The 17,106-nt window shown below is 37.8% G+C and overlaps 1 protein-coding gene across 1 annotated transcript in view; it reads left to right on the forward strand.

Annotated features, from left to right (window-relative positions):
* The window catches only part of UNC13C (unc-13 homolog C), a 215,474-nt gene that overhangs the window by 112,811 nt on the left and 85,557 nt on the right, over window positions 1–17,106 (forward strand). The window contains exon 17 of the mRNA XM_067305207.1: window positions 3,435–3,568. Within this exon, the coding sequence (XP_067161308.1) occupies window positions 3,435–3,568 (134 nt within the window). The remainder of the gene's footprint in view (window positions 1–3,434; window positions 3,569–17,106) is intronic.

Raw genomic sequence — 17,106 nt, forward strand, 5'->3', positions numbered from 1 at the left:
TTCTGATATATCTGAGAATTTATGTTCCTCTTGACCTCTTTAAATGTATTTTTTTTAAATCTCAGTATCAGTATTATCCTCTAAAATGAAAAGCAGTATTCACTGGCTCATATACCATGTCACTGTGTACATGCAAATGTGGTACTATGAGGGTATACTGGATGTTTGGTTCACATTTTCATACTAGCAGCTTTTTTCCAATGGATGTAAGTCGTGTGCACATAGAAAGTTATCATTATCAAGACAGGTTTTTGTTTTTAACTTAACAGACCATACAGTTAACCATGTTTTAGATTTTGTGTGTGTAAATTTATGTAAGCATATGCATTGCTAATTTACAAGCTAATCTGATCTTGGCATTTGAAAAGGCCTTTCCACAACTTCTGCATAGACTGTAAATACACTGTACCAAACAAGCGCTCATGGTGTTATTTCCTAAAATGAAATGCATGCTGTTGAGAGCTGGTTAGATATAAGGAACAAAGCACCAGATTGAGACACAAGCTATTATCATAACCGTTACAAAATTAGAGCAGATGAATGTCTTTGAGCCCAAAAAGTTGGAAAATCATAACTTGTTTTCCCACTTAATAAAGGGGCATTTTTATTGACTGTTCACAGCAGACTAATGTTGAACCTATGTCACCAAAGTACAGACTTCAACAAAGCAGTACAGAAATTAAACTTCAGTGCCTCTGAAAGGGTGTTTCATTTCCTTAAGGAAATGTTAAAACATAAGTATAATTGTATGATGCTTTCCTCCCACTCACTTTTCTACACTGTAAAACAGTTTACTATGCCTTTCAGCTGTGCCAATAGAAATAGTTTGAGCCATGTTTGAGCTAAACAAATTATATCACTGACATTTTTTCTATTTGAAAATAACTCAGTATCTTAGGGTCATTTTTTTTAGGGTCATGAACTTAGTTTTCCAGCTGATGAAATCACTCAATGTAATTAAAATTTCAACATCATTTTACCACATTAGAACATCTTTGTGAAGGTATCTGTTGCCAGAGACCACATAAAATAAATAATAATGCCAGCAATAATAGAATTAATGCAAAAACAACCTGAATGATTATGACCATTTCCAATCTATTTGTTAAATTTTAAGATACAGAATGGAAATTACAACTGCATACAGGCTGAGTATACACTCTCATTTCAGAGCATAAAACTGTAATTTTTCTGTAAGACTATAAAAAAATCCTTATTTTTTGGAATTTTGCAAAGATCATCTTGATTTTAAAAAGATTTCTGTAATAGGTGGTCTTTGTAGGAAGCACCTCCTTATACTTACTTTATAGTCTAAATATTGTGTGCTATCTATATTGAAGAATATATTTTCACGTTCTGTTACATTCACACTCAAAACTGTGAAAAGCTGTCTTGGCTAGATACAGGTTTTTCCTCTGAAATTTAGCTCATGGAAAAGGTTTTGGACTGCACTTACTAAATGTAAACTGGCTCTATTTTCCACAACTGCATTTCACTTAGTTTGGATGAAACACTCACTAGCTGCTGAGGAAGGATGATGTTAGAAATAAATCTTCTTTGTTATAGAAACAAGGTCTTTTAATAAAGGTATAATGTACACCAAGGAAAGCCCTTGTGAGTGATGCTAATGCTCAGATATTCATTTCTGTTTTGAAAAGCTCTCTTGTTTGCATGGTGATTGTAAATTGTCTGTGATATTAGTCACACCATCTGTTATAGCTTCTTCTGAGCCTAACCTTTATTTCAGTCACATTAGACATTGAAGCTGCAGCATTTTTAGTTCAGCTGAGTACGCAACAGGGTGATTAATGATACTTTTCTAAAATATTCCACAGTGACCACAAAACAATTTCAATTAAGTGTTGCTGAATTTCCCTTTCTGCTTTTCTAAACTTTGTTAATAGATAAAAGTTAATTGAGGTTAAGATGACATGTAATTAATTCACTATGAGAATAACATAGGACTGTTTGAAAAGATGCAGCATCATTCAAGGGGTCATATTTGGACTAAAAATAAGAAGTGCAAGGTATATATGTTTAAACTTTCAGAATAATAGGCATGCTTATTTTCTCTGGCTTGAGTCAGCTACCAGTCTAGGGAAAAAAACAGTCTCTTTCTCTCTGTCGGTTGTGTGGAGAGACCTAGCATGTGCAGACACACATGTGCATGGCATAAATTGTGTGTGTGTGTGTGTGTGTCCGTATAGACAAATACTTATTTTTACATTTGCTTCTCTGCCGCAGAGTTGTTATTTATTGGACTTTGATAGTAATCTGATCCTTCTGTTAAGCCACAAACTAAAATGTATTTTTGTTTTGGAAACTATATAGACTATGAATCCATAAATCCAAACTGTAGAGACAAAATCTGGTTCAAAATGTACATTTTAGTGAGGTTAAGTACAAAATTCTCAAAAAAAGTTTGTAAGTGATGAATATTAATATGTACTTGTAACTATTTAAAAATGCTCAAAATGCAAGCTTTCAGTCAAAGAGACTATAAAACACTGCATTACTACCAAACTTTAATTAATAACAAGAGAGTCATGTTGGTAATCCACCTGATACATCAGTGTCTCATATGTCATTCTTTGTGAATCTTTTTTATTACAAAAATGTAAGGGGGCTTCTCAGGTTCTATGCTTAGGATGTGAAATTGATTGCATTCCTTTTTAATTACAAAGAGTATACAAAATCCCATTTCCCTGAATACAAAAGGACTCAGATAACAAATTGTGGTTTTGCTTACAGCTTTAAAATCCTTTGCAAGGCAATACCTTCACCAGCCTCTCTTTTGTATATTCCAAGGTCCCTTTTCCCAGAACTTCTATCTCTGCAGGGATTTTTTGGTTTTGTTTTTTTCTCTGACTGTGTACTGTTTTCCCTTGCCTCTCTTAAGCACATACAGTGCAGTTCTTTCAGTCAGTCTGTCAGTCTCTGGAAAATCTCTGTGCAGAATACTTTGGGCAATAGCCTTTGTTGGTTTGGTTATTACAAAATAAAGGGAAATTTAACTGCTTCTTCATTTAGACTGAACAGCAGAGCAGCTGTTAGGCCCACTAACTACATTGTAGTTTAATCCAATACAAAATAAATGTTCCTTGTCATTCTATGCGTATTCAGTTTCAGCACAACAAATAATTTAAGAATGTATGTAATTAAAGTGTTGACATGGACTACAAGTCAAGTCTGTTCTTTGCTGACCTGGCTGTCTTTGTACTGTGTCTTTTTGATATATCTCCACAGCCAGTGATGGATTGTCATACATTCACTCTGAGTTGGATAGACTTGAGACAGTTTTTGTACAAAACTTCTGAAGACTCTTAATGCATTATTGTTCCCAACTAAGGAATAATCCATAGATGGAAACCACATAATGAGAATATTTTCTCTAATTTCTCTGATCTGAAGTATATTGCATTCTGTTTTAACAGGGTAAGAAACAAGAAGTTCCTCGAGAAGAACAGGGACCAACAACAAAGAATTTGGATTTTTGGGCACAGCTCATTACTCTGATGGTCACCATCATTGATGAAGAAAAAACAGCATATACACCTGTCTTGAACCAGTAAGTAATTACTTTCCCTTTAAAAAATTAAGAATCGTGGATTTGTTAAAACAAGAACAGGAAATACACCAGAGTCAGTAATTTTGCTTTAAATGTAATATATCTATTTTTTAGAACACAGAATGCAGAAGTGACATAGTGTGATAAGGACGTAGAGCTCTAGTCATGGAGGGAGAACCTGTTGTTTTAGGAACAGTAAAGACACGTGTTATACAACTGTCCCAAAAAGTAACGTAGCAAGGTATTCTGCAAGAGAAATAATAGACAGACAGATGGGAAGGCAGAGAAAAACATTATGGTATTAATGTATAGTATTAATATGATGCCAGTGTCCTAGCACACAAGGTGGTCAACTTATGCTGAAATCTTTTTAGGCATTATAATAAAGCAGAGTTTTAGGGATGTATTTGTAACAGAATAATGAACTTCAGAAAGAGGCCCGCTGCCAAATTTATGATTGATTGGAGGGAAAGCCTACCTCATTGACTTGAAAATTTAACAGATGGAGAATAGTATCTTGGATTTACCAGAGATGGAATTTGACTTCCCAGAACTGAGGAAGTTCCAGTCGGTGGGGACAGGACAGTCAATAATCAAGACAAGTTGAATAATTTATGGTTGATACGGTAGTAGAGAAGAGGTAGCCAGTGAATAGACATAAGAGGAGTGGGAGATAGTGTTGGATTTTGAAAATGAAATGTGCAGAGAGAGGGCAAAGGAGCATTGTCTCACATGTTAAGGCAAGAGAAGAAGATAATGTACTAATTGAAATATGGTGTGGTGAGGACCTAGAGAAAAGTTTAAGGTCTTTTAGCTTTTTGGATATATTTTGCAGAAAGATTCTGCAAAACCTGGACATAGTCTAACTGTGATGACTTAAACAGAAGTTAAAATTGAACTTCATATTGTATTATGGGTAAACCAGTAATAGAACTGTCTACAGTGCCAGAAGAAATTCAATGGGATGGTCTGAAGAGGAGCAAGAAGAATTCTGTTTCTTAGATGAAATTTGACAGATGCTGAAAGGTACTCTGTACATGGAGATGAGTAGTTCCTCTATTAACTAAACCTAATTTTTTTTGTCCGACTGTCTATATAGCAAATATACCTATTATAAACATCTAACTGGAACAAATACATGTACTTCATTCCTGTCTCTTGACTGAAATTAGGCATAACAGTAATAAGACTGAAATTAGTCATAAGAGCTATATTCCAAAGCATATGGGATGGAGAAAGACAGAGACAAAGAACAGAGATGCATTGGGGGGATGAGGAGATTCTCTAAAGTACGGCTGAGGGATTGTATAAGGTGTGAAAAGAGGGACTGTTTGAGGTATGAAAAGAGAATCAAGACTGAACAGAGCTGGGGCAGAGTAGGGGAGTTTGGATGTGTGGCTTCCCTCCCAAATTTGCTGCTCTGATGGAAGGGGGAACACAGGGAATAATGTGTCTGTGAGAAACAGGAGACATTAGGAGCAAGATATGAAGAAGCCATGAATGGAAAAAGAAGAAAACTGTTCAGAATTTCTTTTTTTTTTCTTTTTTTTTTTTTTTTAAGGAAATGCTTCTCCTATCACAAAAGCAGCATGTAAAAACAGTTGAGAAAAATGACAGCCAACCTCTCCCTTCCTGTTCATCCCCAAAAAAGAAAACCAATCAAGTGACCACGGTCTTCCCATGTCTTTCCTAGTTTAAAGCCCTCCTTACCAGGTTGGCCAGCCTGCTGGGAAAGACACGTGTGCCCTGTTTAGTGAGGTAGATGCCATCTCTCCCAGTCAGCTGTCAGTCTTCAAACAGGGTCCCATGGTTGTAGAAACCAAAACCCTGTTGCTGACACCAGTGGTGCAGCCAGTTGTTTACCTGAAGTATCCATCTATTTTTCCTCCCATCTTTCCCCCTCACTGGCAGAATTGAGGAGAAAACGACTTGGGCCCCCAAACCCCTGACCAGCATCCTCAGAGCTCTGAAATCCTGTTTAATACTTTCCAAGTTGCCCTTGGTATTGTTGATGCCCTTGTGGAAAAGCAACAGGGGATAACAGTTGGATGGGTGGACAAGCCTTGCCAATCTTTCTGTGACGTCTCAGATTTGAGCCCCTGGCAGGCAACAAGGTGGATTGAGAACTGGCTGAAAGGCAGAGCTCAGAGGGTTGTGCTCAGTGGCACAAAGTCTTGTTGGAGGCCTGTAGCTAGCAGTATCCCCCAGGGATCAATACTGGGTCCAGTATTGTTCAACGTATTCATCAGTGACGTGGATGAAGGGACAGAGTGTTCCCTCAGCAAGTTTGCTGATGATACAAAACTGGGAGGAGTGGCTGATACCCCAGAAGGCTGTGCTGCCATTCAGAGGGACCTCAACAGACTGGAGAGGTGGGTGGAGAGGAACCTCATGAAGTTCAACAAAGGGAAGTGCAGGGTCCTGCACCTAGGGAGGAATGACCCCATGCAGCAGTACAGGCTGGAAAGCAGCTCTGCAGAGAAGGACCTGGAGGTCCTGGTGCACAACAAGTTAACCGTGAGCCAGCAGTGTGCCCTTGTGGCCAAGAAGCCCAATGGTATCCTGGGTTGCATGAGGAAGAGCATTGCCAGCAGGTCGAGGGAGGTGATCCTCCCCCTCTACTCAGCCCTGGTGAGGCCACACCTGGAGTACTGTGTCCAGTTCTGGGCTCCCCAGTACAAGAGGGATGTGGCACTACTGGAGAGAGTCTGGCAGAGGGCTACTAAGATGATTAGGGAACTGGAGCATCTCTCCTATGAGGAAAGGCTGAGGAGCTGGGCCTGTTCAGCCTGGAGAAGAGAAGACTGAGTAGGGAGACCTTACCAATGTGTATAAATATCTGAAGGGAGGGTGTCAAGAGGATGGGGCCAGACTCTTCTCAGTGGTGCCAAGCGACAGGACGCGAGGCAATGGGCACAAACAGAAACACAGGAAGTTCCGTCTGAACATGAGGAAAAACTCCTTCACTGTGAGGGTGACAGAGCACTGGAAGAGGTTGCCCAGAGAGGTTATGGAGTCTCCTTCCTTGGAGATATTCAAAAGCCGTCTGGACACAATCCTGGGCAGCCCGCTCTAGGTGACCCTGCTTGAGCAAGGGGGTTGGACTAGATGATCTCCAGAGGTCCCTTCCAACCTCAACCATTCTGTGATTCTATGAAAGGAAGGTAAATGTTGTGATTACCATTGAAGAACAAATGCTGTTAATGTTAGCTGAGTTTACCAGGATTTGATAGCTGGCAAATTTATCTGACTCAATGAGCAACCAACAAGTGATGTCATTTATTATTTGGCTAAAGAAAGCATGAATGGTGTTACAGAAATGCTGATCAAAGATACTTTGAGAAAGTACTCAAATGTGAAATAGTAGTGCTGAAACTGTTAAGAATTTATATTCCCAGTTGGAGAAGAGAACTTGGAGCAGTTCTAGACACAGCGAAAATAACCAACTCAAAAAGACTTTTAGGGTAAGAAACAGAGCCTAGAAGAAACAGACCCTGCAAGAAATGGAAAAAATGGTATGATCAGCAAAGTTGTATTTTAGAGGTCAGAAAGAATAAATTTTTAAAAATCAAGATAGGTTAAACCTTGTAAAAGAAACTAAAACAGCAAAGAAAAATTTAATATGATGGGATTGAGATCTCTTTCAAGTGAATATGGTATTCAGTTGAAAGATGATCTAGGCATTTTGAAATTAAAGGATGATAACACAGGATAAGGAGTCTAACTGAAAAACATTGGTGCCAACACAGAATGGCAAATGACACAATGTCTGGAAGTGGGAATGATCAGAGCTGCTGTGAAAGCAAGACTCCAAGAGGTTTCACCCGCTCCCTCTCAGTTGCACAGTGCAGAAAGAACTGGCGGGTAAAACTTCATGAGAAACTGACAGCTGGTCTTGTGAAAGATCACAATATTACTTTAACAGAGTAACATGAAATAAGTTTAATGAAATAAATGATATTAAAATACTGTCACAGAATGAATTTAATTAGTGATGAGAATAATGCTGAATCAAGCATCAAAACACATCAGATAAAATTTCCATATGTTTTCTTTAGGAAAAGGGACATTGTTTTATTTAAAATAAAAACCTTGGATCGGTGGCAGATAGAGAATAAAAAGTGAGAATAAAAGAGCTCTTTGCTCGTAGTTTAGAAGGAATGCACAGTTTCCAAAAACAGATAAAACTTTTGTCTCAAGAATTGGTGAAGAGGGGACCAGGCCCAATGCCCCCCCAGGTAGTGCACACACAGCACAAGAATGAGTGTATTTACACAGCAAGACCAGACCCTCTTTAGCACCCTGAGTGAGACTGAGTGCCACCCAAATGGCATATGAGCTATTCTGAGAATGTGCGCGCAGCGTTCAGGGACTCTGAGATTCTTGAAATGTACCATGTGCATATTTAACAGCACAAACTGTGAAGAAACATCTTTAATTGCTATAATAGGAATGTCTTCCTTTGTTTAGGACGGGACCAGAGACATGCAGTACAATTTAGGATAAATACTAAATGCTTTTTTTTAATTTACGTTCTGCTTCATACATTGATTCTTCTTGTTTTCTTTTAAGCTGGGTTCAATTTCATTCTATTGATCTGTGTGTTTATACATAGTCCTTTGTTAGCACTAGCCAATGTAAACAGTTTCCGTTACATTCCTGCTTGATTAAAATCAATAGAGGGAAGAAATTCGTAAGTGGCTACCTTTTATATGCAATTTTGTATTTGTGGAGATACAAAGAGATGATCATGTACCAGAAACATAACAGTTAATTTCCTGTGAAAACCTAGCATGTTCTCTTTATTAAGAAGTTCTACCAAATAGCATTGTATGGTTGACTTACAAGTTGAGGATTAGAAACTGTCATGCAAGTGAAGAAGATGATTTTGACAGCAGTGTTTTGGATAAACTCAGATTTTCCAGTATCGCTCTAAGAATGACAGAGAAATTGGGAAAATTGTCTCATGAGACAGAAGTAATTGTAACAAGAGGAAACAAAATGACTCACAGAGCACTCTTCTGGTTGTCCTCTTGCTTCCCTGAGAAATGTGAAAACGTCTGGCTTTTATAAGGATTAGAAAACCTAATATAAAGCATGTTACATGATCAATTTGTTCTGACTTTTTGTTGCTTAGTGATCACATTCTGAAATTCTTCATTGAACCAAATTTCTTTTTACTTAGCAGGCGATAAAATATAAATAATCCAGAAATTCCTGACTTACATAGATGCTTTGGAATTTGACCTTTGATTATCATTGCCCTTTAACGAATCAACTACTGCTGTTGTTATCCTTTATCTTCAGCATATGAAATTTTTTTTTATGTTTCCATTGTATATTAAGCCTTGTTAGCTGCTCACAGGCAATAACACTGCAACAATAATAATAGCTGCATAATATCTATAAATCTCTGATTGTTGTAAATAGGGAATCCAGCACAAGTTTTGGAAAGGAAGTTCAGAAACAACTTGGAAGTAGGTATTCAGGTAGCCCACAAACACAAAATTAAACTATACAAATGATGGAAAAACATATTTTACTGTCTGCTTAGGCACAGGGAAAGAGAGAAAATTGACCCCACAGTTACAGAAAGCCCAAATCTTAGTGTGCGTTCCCATACAGTAAAGAAAAAAAATTTTCCATTATGCATACTTCTCAGATCCCAGAATTAACAATGCACACATGTAGACCAAGATGACTGTGCTTAGTTACCATGGTGATCAGGGATTAACTAGGTTGTATAATAATGAGCTTAGTAATGACTGTTAGGCAGATATTCAGAATTTCATAATACAGGAGACTGTGAGGAGGTTATCTCCACTCTCTGCTGCTTAATAGCTCCCAGAGTTACAGCTTCTCTACTTATGAGAGCAGATCATGGCTACCATCATCCTTTTAGAGCAGATCACCTCAAAAAGGAGTAGGCCTCTGTATAAATTAGTCCTTATATGAATGCTGCTAACTGCCCTTCCTCCAACTTGATTAAGAAATTCTAGGATGCATGCTGCTTTTTTGACAAACGTGGCTCTCATGTTCGTTCCAATATATCTCCTCCCACTATGAGTAGGGTAAAAGAGTTTGCAAAACATAATTAATTATCTAAATGCTATTCTTGGTTTTCTTTCAAAGAGTTTGATCTGAGAGAGGACTTGGGATTTACTCTAGTAACTGCATTCCTGGAATACAATTAAGATAGAGCCTAGGAAAAAGAAAAATAACTCTGCTTCTTTTGCCTAGAACTGAAATCCAGGGACATGTAATGTTGTTTTCATTAGAATAAGAAAAATGTGATATGGTTCAGCATTTATTTACATAAGCATGTGCATAGATTCTTGATTCCTTGATTACAGCAGAAACAGCAGACATCTCCTTGCTCAGAACAACCAGATCAGCCATAGCACTGAACTGTGGCACCCAATAAGCTCTGTCTTCCATTCCCATCACTGTCCTTGTTACAAATTCTTCAGGCTTTTTCAGTCTCCAGCTCATGTAAGTTAGAAATGATACCTCAGTCTTGGATTTTCCACCAGCAGACCTTAGACTGTCCAGCTTAACTCTGATTAACCATTTGACTAGTACCTTGTGCAATCCAGCTCTTTTTTTGCAGTAAAAAGAGACTTGATCTCTTTTTCTTGAGTTTGCTAGAGTGTTGAATTCAAGCCCCAGGTTTAACGGCCATTATCATCCTGTGCATAGCAGAAAATCATGCTAAGAAATTTTGAGCTGTCTGGTACTTGCTTTTGGAATTGAAAAATAATTTTAGTCCTTCAGTAAAGGATGGTTTCTCATTGCGCTCATTCATCATTTGGGAAAGCTACTCTAGCATCAAACATTAATAAGAAAAGGTGAATCAGACCTGAGCGTAATTCTAGTTGTTCTGTATTTGATTGGAGAACCAGAGAACTTCTCCACAAATTTAACCACCAGGGTCTGTGAGGAATTTGACTGTGAATTTTCAACACATGGTTGGGGGATTTTGGGGAGGGGGGCCTTTTCTTCTTTAGATTTTTATGCTTTGACTAATTTTTGCTTTCAATTGTATATGTACTTTATATATGTCAAAATTGGTCTTCAGTTGTGGCACCAAATGCAGGTAAGTCAATAGTGACTGCTGTGAACCTCTGTCACGTATGATTCTCTTCAGTAGTCTCCAAGTATGCCTACTTTATATGCAAGTCACTTCTAGGGAAAAAAAATAGAACTATATAACTTCTTATGTCATTAGTTTTAGCCAGAAATATAAATTACAGTTGAAAAAAAAACAGTACTGCTGCTTTTGACATTTGGAAGCAAATCTGATTCATTGAAAATATTACATGTACACGTTATTAGAAGGAATATATTCTGAACAGTTTAGTGCTGAAGAGTAACAGGCAGGTTAAAATCTCAGTCATGTTCATCTCTGCAGTTTACATTACTGCATTAGTGCTTATTGTACGAATTCATGGCATGAGTGTCTTTCGTAATGCAGGTAGTTCAGTTTGGTGGGATACTGAGGTATGGTTGAGAGAATACTAAATATGTCCCTCTGATAAAGTGCAAACTAGGAACAAGGGAGGGACAAGCTGTTTGGGAGTAATCAGGGATAAATATCAAATGAATGCTAATTGATCAGCTGCAATTTTCTACTCTTGCTAATTTCTCATTTTCTCTGAATATTCATGTAATAGTGTGTATATATATAATAGTGTGTTTATATATGTGTGTGTGTGTATATATATGTGTATACACACACACAAACACATGTATGCATGTATATTAAAACAAACTAGAACCCCATCCTGGTAGGGGAGGGAGCTCAGAATGTAGATTCAGAAGCTTAGGTTCTGGGGCTCGCTGCCATTCACCTGTTGTAGGATCTTGGGCCGGTCACTTCTACTTTGTCGTCTTCCCCATTCTCTGTCTTGTCTTTTAGACTGTGAATTTTGAAGGTCAGTGATTGTTTCTTACTACATATTTTAAAGTTCCTGTATAGTAGTGTAGTAATTTTTTGAACCTATCTGAAGTCTCTAAGTGCTACTCTAATGCAAATAATAAATTATATATTATTATTACATGAGTAAGCTTAAAAACTTGAGCAACCATATTAAAGTAAATGGGACTACTCATGCATAAGCTATCTCTGAGGATAAATCTTGGTAGGAGTAGGGCACACCATGCCAGTTACGCGTCACCAGGGGAAAAAAGACTAGCACTTGTTGTATATAGTACATATAAAAATAAAATCTTTGTCAGTATTTTGCAGTCTCTAGTTATGCTTGTGCCATTCTATTTTTAAGGGAATGCACAAATGGTATTATAACAGTGGGATAGATGGTTTAAAATACATAGTTAGGGAGATTAAAAACAAAGATACATTAGTATAAAATGTGAAGTAGATGTGACACAGTTTTTAGCTATTTAGTACAGTGTAAGTCAGCCTGCCCTCATCACGCCTGTGTTGGAATCAGTAATACTGCTGACATGAAGGAGATCTGCAAAGCCATTATTTGTATGTCACAGTGCAGAAGAGACCATGGTGTCTAATGACATTTGCAATCACTGGCTTGTTCCTCAAGTCCTAGCAGTAATGTAGCTAAGAGCACAAGATACCTTGCATGGAGCAAGCAGCATGGAGGTCAATGGAATTTTGTTCCATGCTCATCAACACAAGGTCTGTGATTTGGTGTAAGAAGTATCTAAAACATTGTCTGAAAGGAGCCACCTCTGCTGCAATTAGTGCAGCTGAATCAGCTTTGCTGATAGATACTGTGGGATTTAACTGAATGAAAAATCTCAGTTCTGGCACATTTGAGAGACTTGTGGAAGAATCCTCCTATTCTGATGCTGAACATCTAATGAAGCACATAAAATTTTTGCCTACTTGAAGTGCTACAAGGCTTTAACTTATTTTCCTGAGATCTATTTTAGTATCCCCACACTTCTATAAGAACTCTTGTCAAATGGAAATGAAATGGATAATTGAGACTTTTATGGGTAATTTGTCATGTTTTAAAATGCCTATTTGAATGGAATTCTTTTGTGTTTATATTTAAAATACAGACTGCTTGCTTTGAATGAGAAATTAGGTGGTCATTTGGTTTTCACTTTTTGTTTTATCTATGGAAATCTCAAAGTTTTTTTTTTTAACTCCAGGGTTTCTGAATTGTCTCTTTTGAAGCTTTTATAGAGGAGGAGCTCATATAAAACATAACATTTGTTACTAAAATAAATTTCAAGGGGGAAAAAACAAGGGAGGGTTACTCAAAAGCAATGTACCATGCAGAACGCAGCTACCGTTTTGGCAGTTAAGGACCTTAAGAAGAGACCAGATCATGCTGCCTTTATGAATTAAGCTACTAGTGCAGTGAGTTGTATTTAGCATAATAACATATTGAGCTGCACTGGGAAGATCATAGCCTGCCGATTGAAGGAAGTGATTGCTCCCTTCTGATCTGAACCTGTGAGACTGCACTGGGAGGGTTGTTTCCAATTTGGGTTCCCCAGTACAAGACAAACATTGTCAAACTGGCATACTACAGTGGAGGACCACCACCAAGATGATTATGGGCCTGGGACACATGATGTATGAGGAGAGGCTGAGGTAGCAGGGTTTGTTCAGCTGGAGGAAAAGAGGACTAAGGGCAGTGCTAACTGAGGTTTTCAAATTCCTAATGAATTGTTATATGGAAAAGACAGAGCCAGACCATTCTGAGAAATGCACAGAAAAAGGATGAATGCAATTTGCAGGCAGGGAAATTCTGATCAGGTATATGGGAGAAATTCCACATTCCAAGAGTGAGAGTGGTCAAACACTCGAACATGTTGCCCGGACAGGTTGTGGCATCTTCAGGTTTGGAGATGCTCAGAACTAGGCTGAACTGGCCGTAAGCAGCCTGATAAGACTTTGAAGTTCTCTCTGCTTTGAGCTAGATGATCTTCAGAAGTCTATTCCAGCCTAAATTGTTCAATGACTCTGTAAAAATAGCTTCATTAGCCTCAAAACAATGTCCAAGCAACTATCCTTGCAGCCTCTACTGGCTGCCTAGAGAAAGAGTGCATCGCAGTCATCATTGCTCTCCTGACAATGTAATGGTTGAAATAGTAGCCATAATATTGTAGTCTTTCTAGTTTGTTTCCCCATCACAATTTTACCCCATCACAATTCTGTGCTACTTTTTGATTCAGCTCTTAGCTTTATTTCCCTTCCTTTAATATTCAGAGCAAATCTTTTGTCTGCATGATGTGTTCTGTCAATCCTGTACAATTTGTACATTATTCATTAAAAGAATAGCTAACTGCAATTATGTATAAATATTACTTATGTAAATTTAAACCAAGGGGAAAATCTATTCCCAGGTTTTTAATGTTAACAAATACAGAAATGGGTTGTAAATTAAAAAAAGGTTAGATTTTGCATTCTGTATAATTCATGCAGAACTGCTGTATCAATTACACTCTGATAATCACTGTCAAATCCTCTGTAAACTAATGGTATTTGAAAAATATAAAAACAGATTATCTGCACAGTATAGCTTTAATATCTCCATGTAATTCAGTTTTCGACCGTTACAATTAGTATGTATACAAAAGAAATTTTAACCCTGATAGATAAATTCTGTTTATTTGTGAATTATTTTTATAAGTAGTAAAATTTGTTAATAAGCAGCTTGTGGCTAATGGGTTTTGCAGTACAAGATATTTGTACTGTTTGAAATTGTTGTACATCAATGAACAGGATAAAGAATGCGAAGCAGAGTAGTGGAATAAACACATTTATTTTCTTGTAGCAACACAATTCATATGAATGACAGAATAAAAGAAAGCCATGAATCACATATGAATTTGTTATTGCTAATGTGTCAAAACAATGTTTGTCACCATTTGCATTGAGCATGTCTGTCTAAGCTGGACAGAGCTGCAGTAATAAATTGTCAAGCTTGTGAAGGTGGTATTGAAAGCTAGAAGTTTAGTTTGCTTATGGGCTTTGATCTACTACCAGCTCTGATATTAATATTGTTCATAATCACGAAAAGTGAAAGAGCCACGGTGTTACTTTGTGGAGAACAGAAGGGGTAGTGCTGAAGCCAGGTGTCCTGTAATTATGATAAACAGATATTTTTACTTTCTTAATTAGGATTAGATTCTATAGAAGTCAGATTATTAAACTGTATTAAGAGTTCATGAAACAAATGGAAAGTTTAGCTGAACCCCATTGAGCTATGCGATGTCATTTGAAAGCATCACGTATTGAGCGTAGCATGTTCATGCTTGGGGAAGTGTGTTTTATGCATAATAGCATGATACAATGAAATCTATAGGCATGTTACTCATTAGCATGTTAAGTCAATTTTTCTGGCTGAAAATGTTGATTAGGTTAACAGTCTACATTATATTACTAGTGTATTTGGACAAATTAAAAATCTATTACTTCAGTCTCTGAAGAATACACCTACAGGTATCATAGCTGTCATGAAGCAAATTAATTACATGTGAAAGGTAAATGATTTATACTAACATGCATTGCACTTTCTGTTCTAAAATCATTTTTGTCACAGTAATTTCCCACCATGAGGTCACTGCGTTGGATAAGATGAAACAAATACATGGGACTGGCAGTCAACCTTGTAGGGCTCTTTACAAAAATGTATCCGTGTAAAGATACAATTGCAAATTTCCATACCCTAGGCATGGAATGGAAGAATTTGACTGGTATGCCCAGTTGAGGATTAGGCATTAAGTTTGTATTTCTCAGGGACGCAGAAGTTTCTATCTGCTGTCATCGAATTTAGGTACCTAACTGAGACTGGATGGGATGAATCAATGATACTGTGTAGAAGTGCAGTAATTTAAGAAACATAGTGAAAGTATAAATCAAATTTGTGTGTGCATGTGTTTTCAAAAGTTAAAATATGTATATATGTATATACCTCTAATCAAAAAGATGCATTTTTATCAGACTCAGTCTTGCATTATGGCCGCCTTTACATTACAAACAGACAAAATCTAGTATTGAATAATTCTTTCTTTGGTAAGGAGAACTTTAAAACTTCTTATATTTTTTTAAGAATTATTACAGCATATTTACTAAATTTGATTAAAGCTTCAGTAAGAGATGAAAATACTCTGGATCAAATTCTCTGCTAGTGTAAAGTTGCGCAATAGACTCAAGCCAAAAGCCACACAACTCTGATTTTTTTTCATGAATTTGGTCTCTTATGATTTTATATGTTTATGGTGAATTGCTAGTGTATTCATATAGCTCTCACTGCACCATTATAATATAAACAGTCATTTTATTGGTCTGAGCTTCTATGCTGTACAGGCATACCTTGCTTTTTTGCGCTTCACTTTATCGCGCTTCGCAGATACTGCGTTTTTTGGTTTTTGTTTTTTGTTTTTTACAAATTGAAGGTTTGTGGCACCCTGCATCGAGCAAGTCTATCGGCGCCATTTTTCCAACAGCACGTGCTCACTTTGTGTCTGTGTCACATTTTGGTAATTCTCGCAATATTTCAAACTTTTTCATTATTATTATATCTGTTATGGTCATCTGTGATCAGTGATCTTTGACGTTACTCTTGTAATTGTTTTGGGATGCCACGACCCGCACCCGTATAAGACGGCAAACTTAATCAATAAATGTCGTGGGTGTTCTGACTGCTCCACCGAGCAGCCGTTCCCCCGTCTCTCGCCCTCTCCTCGGGCCTCCCTGTTTCCTGAGACACAACAATATTGAAATTAGGCCAATTAACAACCCTACAGTGGCCTCTAAGTGTTCAAGGGAAAGGAAGAGTTGCACGTCTCTCACTTTAAATCAAAAGCTAGAAATGAGGAAGCGTAGCGAGGAAGGCACAGCGAAAGCCGAGGCAGGCCGAAAGCGAGGCCTCTTGCGCCAAGCAGGTAGCCAAGCTGTGAATGCAAAGGAAAAGCTCGTGAAGGAAATTCAAAGTGCTACTCCAGCGAACACACGAACGATAAGAAAGCGAAACAGCCTTATTGCAGCTGATATGGAGAAAGTTTGAGTGGTCTGGATGGACGATCAAACCAGCCACAACAGTCCCGTAAGCCAAAGCCTCATCCCGAGCGAGGCCCTAACTCTCTTCAATTCTGTGAAGGCTGAGAGAGGTGAGGATGCCGCAGAAGAAGAGGTTGAAGCTAGCAGAGGTTGGTTCATGAGGTTTAAGGAAAGACGCCATCTCCATAACATAGAAGTGCAAAGTGAAGCAGCAAGTGCTGATGTAGAAGCTGCAGCAAGTTATCCAGAAGATCTAGCGAAGAGAATTGAGGAAGGTGGCTACACTAAACAACAGATTTTCAATGTAGATGAAACAGCCTTCTATTGGAAGAAGATGCCAGCTAGGATTTTCACAGCTAGAGAGGAGAAGTCCATGCCTGGCTTCAAAGCTTCAAAAGACAGGCTGACAGCAAGAGAACTAGAACTGACAGCAAGAGAACTAGACTTAGAAGTGGAGCCTGAAGATGTGACTGAATTGCTGCAATCTCATGATAAAACTTTAGTGGATGAGGAGTTGCTTCTTCTGGATGAGCAAAGA

Source organism: Apteryx mantelli, chromosome 15, assembly GCF_036417845.1.
Source record: "Apteryx mantelli isolate bAptMan1 chromosome 15, bAptMan1.hap1, whole genome shotgun sequence".
Classification (NCBI taxonomy): domain Eukaryota; kingdom Metazoa; phylum Chordata; class Aves; order Apterygiformes; family Apterygidae; genus Apteryx; species Apteryx mantelli.